This window comes from Centruroides sculpturatus, unplaced genomic scaffold (assembly GCF_000671375.1).
Source record: "Centruroides sculpturatus isolate CEXI.00-Female unplaced genomic scaffold, Cexi_2.0 scaffold658, whole genome shotgun sequence".
Taxonomy (NCBI): domain Eukaryota; kingdom Metazoa; phylum Arthropoda; class Arachnida; order Scorpiones; family Buthidae; genus Centruroides; species Centruroides sculpturatus.
In genome coordinates, this window is record NW_019384934.1 from 282,722 (window position 1) to 290,027 (window position 7,306).

At 22.7% G+C, this 7,306-nt stretch overlaps 2 protein-coding genes across 3 annotated transcripts; both read right to left on the reverse strand.

Moving 5' to 3' along the window:
* Nucleotides 1–3: 3 nt before the first annotated feature.
* On the reverse strand, nucleotides 4–3,016 carry LOC111632054 (5'-AMP-activated protein kinase subunit beta-1-like). 2 transcript variants are annotated; one of them, XM_023376409.1, is made up of 8 exons: nucleotides 2,956–3,016; nucleotides 2,582–2,875; nucleotides 2,357–2,511; nucleotides 2,180–2,273; nucleotides 1,990–2,104; nucleotides 1,790–1,911; nucleotides 1,642–1,710; nucleotides 4–324 (listed from the first exon to the last, which is right to left on the reverse strand). In XM_023376409.1, the coding sequence occupies exons 2-8, from the start codon at nucleotides 2,873–2,875 to the stop codon at nucleotides 241–243; spliced, it is 933 nt and encodes a 310-aa protein (XP_023232177.1). In that variant the 5' UTR covers nucleotides 2,956–3,016; the 3' UTR covers nucleotides 4–240. The 2 variants fall into 2 exon arrangements, with proteins under 2 accessions (XP_023232177.1, XP_023232178.1); XM_023376410.1 differs by having other exon boundaries at nucleotides 1,785–1,911.
* Nucleotides 3,017–3,335: 319 nt separating this feature from the next.
* On the reverse strand, nucleotides 3,336–4,849 carry LOC111632053 (enteropeptidase-like). The gene is made up of 3 exons (XM_023376408.1): nucleotides 4,517–4,849; nucleotides 3,824–3,954; nucleotides 3,336–3,744 (listed from the first exon to the last, which is right to left on the reverse strand). Exons 1-3 carry the CDS (start codon nucleotides 4,746–4,748, stop codon nucleotides 3,574–3,576), a joined length of 534 nt encoding a protein of 177 aa, XP_023232176.1. The 5' UTR covers nucleotides 4,749–4,849; the 3' UTR covers nucleotides 3,336–3,573.
* Between the last annotated feature and the right edge of the window lie 2,457 nt (nucleotides 4,850–7,306).

A 7,306-nucleotide genomic window follows, 5' to 3' on the forward strand; every position in this document is an offset into this window, starting at 1 on the left:
TATTACAAATAAGTTTATTTTCTTCAAAATTCACAACAAAAATAGTTAAACAATAACTTTTATATATATTAATAATTTGAAATATTAACGTAACGATTACCTTTTTAAAATATTCTAACATATAACACGTCACAGTACTTAGTTAACGTAATCGAAATCAGCATTAGTTTGATAATACATTTAAAATTAACCAATTAAATATTATAACAAACATAAAAAAATTTTTAAATTATTAATTATTTAATCATTAAATGGAGTGTAAAAGATGGTTGTGACATATTTCGTTCGAAATCTTTGAATCACACCGAGAACAATGATGTCTTCCTAAAAAACAATAATAATTAACTGTCATTAGTATTAACGAGAAATAAATCTATTAAATTATATTTAAAATTATAGAATAAATTATATAATTTATTCGAAATTTTTATATTAGAAAACATCATTTATTGAAAGAATTATTTTGTGCATAAAATCAAGCTGTAATTCGTTATTATAAGAAAGTATCGTACTGAAACTAAGAGAATAAGAATTGTTAGTTAAAAAAACATAAATTTCATATACGCGAGACAATTTTATTATACTTTTTAAATAAATTTTAGATTTGAATTTATGATGATAAATAATTTTTTCTTTAAAATAGAAATTAATATTAAAATTTTTGTAGTTAAATTTCAAAAATGATATAGGAAATAACAAAAAATTACTTAATTAAGTTAGCATTTTAAAAATATAAATATATTTGATATCTTTAAAATTTCTAATTATAGGAAAAACAATTTAAATTAAGCCCTATCACTTGGGGCCAGCGCAAACTTTGGGTTCGGGCCTCACATTTACGGAAGCCTCACAAAAGGCATTTGTTACAGATTATTCTATAGCATTTCTTGAATATTTAAAATTTCTTTAAATTTTTATAAATTTTATTATTGAAAAATATCAACTTTTTTAACTTTATCTCTCTTTTTTTTTTAAATATAATGGGGGCCTCGAAAGGTAAGTGGCACCGACTCCTCTCGACTTCCTACACTGATTTTAATGAAAGTAGATCTAAGAGATTAAATTAATAAAAAAAAAGAATATATCTATTACACGTATGTAAATTTTTTGAAAAATTATAGTAGAGTACGTAAGCTTAATTATCGTGATATAAAAAAATTAATTTTAAAAATTAACGAACATTTACTTACGCAATCATCGCGTATTAAGGATAGCCTATTAATTTTCTTACATATAAACAAAACATATCATTATTTATAATTAAAAAGACAGTTTATTACATATAAGTATGTGATACTAAATTTTTCACACGGCTTATAGTTTACGAAACAGAAATTTCTCTATGTAATTTATATAACATCATCCAAATATTATGGTTTGTGTATTGCTATAAATGGCCATAACAATAATAATAACTAGTAAAACAGACTAAATGGCCCAAATATAAACATAATCCGTACATTTCTACGTTGCTACTAGTGTCTAATTTCAACTGAAGTTTACTGTCCGTGCTGCAATTTAAAATTTTCACTTGAAAATTAGCAACTAAACTTTCTAAAACTTACCTAATTAAATTGATTTTTAAAAATTTTATTTCAATTAAAAGTTTAAAAAAATTATTTATTTTATTAATTAATTTACCTGTATTGATAATGTGTACAAATGATTTAACATAAAATGACTCGGTTGTGGAAGGATCGAAGTTTCTTTCTAAAAAAAAAAAATCAAAAGAAAATTAATAAATGTTCAATTGTAATTAAAGATATATTAAGAATAAGTCATACATCACCTGTTCTGCATCGACATTTAAGATAATTTGAGATAAATGAGGCGGCAAAGCTGGTGGTCCCGACGATATTCTCTCTCTCGGTATCTCTTGGTTAAAATATTCAGAGGGAGATGGAGGGCTATCTACAAAATTTAACTGTTAATACATACGACTAAAAATAATTTATTGATAAATTTAAAATTTTACGACGATGATTTTACATTTTAAAGGACTTCCTACATCCTGATTATGCACGTTCAAGGCATCGAATATTTCGAAATCGTCATATTTTACGGTAAGAACGTTGTAGTTAAAATTTTCTTTAACGGTCAAAGGCTTATAATTGGAAAAAAAAGTATTATTATTTTAAATAATAAAAAAATAATCTAAAAATTAAATTATTTGTTATACTTGTTTATCGTCATATTTCCAAATTCCATCAACTAAAAATCTATATCTATATTCTCCTTCGGGCATGTTTAAAATGGTCATAAAACAATCATCACTGAAAAAAAAAAAAAAATATATATATATATATATCAAGATTAATCTTAATGAAATTAAAATATTTTAATAGGTTTGAAATACCTTTTCGCCATTTCTACAAGTTTCCATTCATTAAAAGAGCAAGCAACAAATACTCTGTTTCCTCCTTGGCACCATCTGAATACAATGGGCAATGATGATTCACTGATCGTCATACACGGTGTTAAAGTGCAGCATCGATGTCTTAATTCTTCTTCCTAAACAAGATAAAATTATTAATATAACGAAGTTAATTTATTATATACCAATCTCAATAACAATATTTACTTTATTTCTCTTATCTTCTTCTAATTTTGATGGACTAAATCGTACAAAACGTTGTAGAATCCTTTGCGAAGCGGTTTTATATCTAACAGGACTACAAAAATAATTCTCATCAGAAAATGGTGATCCTTTAGAGGAATTATTACAAGGCGAAAATTCATTCTTGGTTCTTAATGCACAAGGTATATGAATGGGCTCGGTTTTAACCATATTTCTTTTTATATTAATTTTTCTAGAATTTCCCGATCGTTTAGAATTAAACAGGCATTTGTTTGTATGACTTGGACCGTTTCCCATCTAAAAATATATCAATCAAAATGTAATTTAATTTTAATAATTAAATTATATTAACTTATAATTAAAACTAATTAACTTACATTGAAATTTTTAGGAAATTTTTTTGTTTCGAAATCATTAATCTTTCAATCGAGAATTAACTCTAAGCGACGATCTAATTTGCATATTCGAAAGTCTTTGTTAAAATTTTTTTTTCTTTTTTGTGAGTAATTAAAATGACTTTTCTTAATTATTTAATAATTCTTTTATTTTAAAGATTAATAAAATAATCTTTAGTGAATATTTAAAATAATTTTCTAAATTATTAATTTTTCTCATTAAAATAATGTTTTAAAATTTTTTTACTTTATGAAAAATGTAGAAATAAAAGAAAATAAAAATAAAATAATAAAATCATGTTTTTATTTATTTTTATGAACTACAATATAAAATATATTTTCAGTTATTTTTTTTTACACGAATGATAATTTAATGAGCATTTTCTATTATAAAAATATAAAATAAAATAAAATAAAATGATGGTTTATAAATGAATTCATCGTTTTATTTAATGATGAATCAGCTTTTAACATGCAATAACTATTCTACAAAAGTTTATATTTAAAAACATTTAAAAAAAAAAAAAACGAATTTTTCGTTCAATACAAATTTATTTAAAATACAAATTTCTTTGTTTTTTCCCCCAAATTTTTAAGCGTTTAGTTGTCGTTAATAGCAAACTGTAAAATCCATTGAAGTAACTTCTTTACTTCTATGTATATTAATGGACATCCATCATCAGCGCATCTGCATCCGTAAGAAGTTCGAAGTATGCCAACTAATTTATCTTCATTGTTTTCATTAATTATCAAGCTTCCTCCACTTTCTTCCTAAAAGTTAGAATATTTTAAATAATGAAAAAAAAATTTTTTTTTAAAGCAATAGAATTAAGAAAAGGACAGGACTTACGAGACACGAAGTAGGATGCGATGTTTTTCCACACATTTCCTTATATTCTAATTTATAAAATGTTAAATGGTTCTCACAATATTGTTTCTTTGTTATTTCTGCATTCATTTTCTTAAGGATATAACGTGAAGCTATTAAAAAAATATTATAAAATTTATATATATATATNCTACTACTACTACTACTTGTTTATGTATATTTTATAAACACGAAAAAGAAAAAAAAAATAAGTAAGAAGACTCTTATTACATTTTCTAATAAATTAAAGATAAAGCATGAAAAAAATATAGAATATTTCAAGGATTAATACTTCTACCATTAATTTTCACTTAAAAGTTAAATATATAGTTTTAACGATTCAACTTTATTCTTAAAGATTTAAAAGTTATTTCTAAATGGAAAGATCATAATTATCAAATGAACTGTATTAATGAATGCACTTCAAAACTGTAAAAGTTTGAAGCATTAATATGTAAATTCTTCAAACTGCAACGAAGTTGATCGTAAATTTTAAATTAAAATTTCAATTTTTTAGTTTAAATTATGATAAATTTTAAAAAAAATTGCATGTTTTAAGTAATTTCGATGCACGCCATTTTGTTCTTTAAAACATAAAAAAAAACAATTATCTTAAATTTTAGTATATGATAATCTAAGATTATTTTATATTTTAAAAATAGCAAATCTACTCACTAGACTTTTCTAATTGCCAACCATTAGCGATTGCTTTATGAGAATAAGACATATCAGCAGTTGGTAAGGCTATGGGTTTCACATAATCGGTTACGGTGACTTCTTTATCGAGTATCATTAAACATAAATCAGTTCTTTCTTCTTCGGTGGGCATATATATAATTTTATAATCGCCTATAGAATCGTTATAGCTGATATCGATGCCTGGATGTACGATAATCTTATCAAACATTACTTTGACTGCATTTTCCGATTCGCTGTTTATTTCACCTAAAATTCCATAATTATTTATTCTGTCTAAAACGATTCCACTAAATATTAAAATTTAAAAATTATATAAGTCATTTTATTATAAAAATATATATTTGTCTAATTTTCTTAATTATGTAAAAAAAAAACAAATCAAATATTGTTTGAAGAAAAAAATAATATATTTTAAACTATATTCATTTTCTTTCATTAAACATGAACTCTTAAATATTTGTGGAGCGTACAATGACATTTGAATTTGTTGTGTCTGCTACAAATTGCGAAATATTATGTTTTGACCTTCCTGTTAAATAATAGTGAACAAATTTTTGTTTATAAATATGTAAGAAAATCTTTTTAAAACACAAATATACAGGAAATTTATACAAAGAAGAAAAATTATGGCTTTAAACTATAAGAAATTTACACACGGAACTTAGTTTTTTCTCACACTTTTTTTTTTATAAGATGTCCAGAATCGATAATGGAATTTGTCACTCAAAATATATAATTTTTTTTAGAATTTTAATAAAATACAGACAAGTAAACTTTTCGATATGAAAATAAAATAAAATATTTTCTTTATATAAAAAAATATATATCCTATTTTTTTTATTGCATAAATTATGGATTTGTTTATTATAAATGGTAATACTGTTGCATAGATCAGTATTATATTGCAATTTAAATATATTTTTAAAGATCTGTATCATATTTTTGGTGCTATAAATGTCGAAAATATATATTTAATTTGAGATTTTAAAAAATAATAACAACATAATTTAGTTCATAAATTAGCAATTTAAGCTGTTTTAAATTGCAAATAACGATATTCTACTCGTATATATATATTACTACTTGTATGTTAATGAATATTTATTATGCTATTAATATTCTTTTTCTAAAATTAACTAAAAGAATTTTGATCATAAATTAAATTATTATTTTTTAATATATTTTTTCTCATATTTTGTATAATTTTATAAGATTTTGTATAACTTTTTATTTTACTATAGTGTCATGTTCATGTTCTATCTTAAGGGAGGGTATGAAATAGATTTCTGTATAGATTTTTGTTTTGTAGATTAAGCTAGAAAGACTTATACGTCTGGTGTATATCTGTTTACTATACATTTCTAAAATCTTTGACTGATTAGGACAAAATTTTTCATAGTTAGCCTCTGGATCCTGCGGAAAATGTAGGCTCTCCTTGATTTCTTTCCCTTGATACTTTATGATAATTTAAATTTAATGAATTATGTAAGTAAGCATTGAGTAATAATTAACGAAAGCGCCATACGTTCCATGAGTCATATTCTTAGTAATGATCTTAGAATGTAGGATCTTCTAGATTTGAAAGCTTCGTCCAAATAATTCTGTTGATTCTGTTGATTTGTCCTAAAATAACTGGACTTTAATTTTAATGTTTGTCCTTATTTCTTTTCGCCCGCGCAATCGCAAATATATTTGTTATTATATATGTAAAAAAAATACATTTCAGAAAGTAAAGGTATTTTTATTTTTGTTAAATTTCATTTATTAATGTTTAATGCTTTTTGTTAAGGCATGGATATGTTTCCTCTATTCTATTCTATGCCTATATTTACTGAACGAATTGTTAAAAAAGAACACTGGATCTGTATTTTTCAGTAAAATTAGCTCATGTGTTTATTTATTTATTTACTTATTTATTTTTATTTTTTACAATTCGTTTACAGTTTCTTTTGTGCGCCTGTCACTACACTTACAGTATGTAGTATAATAAGAAAAAAAATCTTAATAAAAATACGCATAATTTTGAATAATTTGAATAGACTTTTAATTAATATCGATTTTATTTTACATTCAAATATTTTTGTTACTTTTATTATAAATTTGACATTCTTGTATGTAAATTATGCTACAAAGAAGTGAAAATTATATGACAGTTTAATTATTAGTTCTGATAATAGATGTCAGTCTAGTACATTTTCCATTAAAATTTAAAAAAAATATATAATTTTGTATAAAGAAAAAATAATAATAAAATGATGGAAAATCATTTGTTATATGATTAATTGATAAATTTAATTCTTATTTTTACTATTTTGTTTTGTTGTTAATTTAATAAGATTATTTTTCGATTTTTATTTTATCTGTTTATAATAATTAGGAAAACTGAATATACTAACAACCTCAAACTTTATAAATTTATAAATAATAAAGATCAATGGCATAATCAGGAATTTACTTTAGTGGAGACATACAAATAATCTCAAATTACAGCAGTCATATATAATCTTATACTTTATTATTTGCAAACGTCAAAAGTAAAAGAAATTTGAGATTTAACCTTCAAAATAAATAAAAAAAAAAAAAGTTAAACTAACTTATTAAATAAAACAGCATCAGGAAATTATATAAATAATATTAATAACTATAATGTAGTTATTAATATATAAATATTTTCTATTGTACAGTTATATCTGCTATAGGCTATAACTTATATACAATATAATATAAAATATTAATTATATATATCTTGTCTTTTTTTTTCTACTT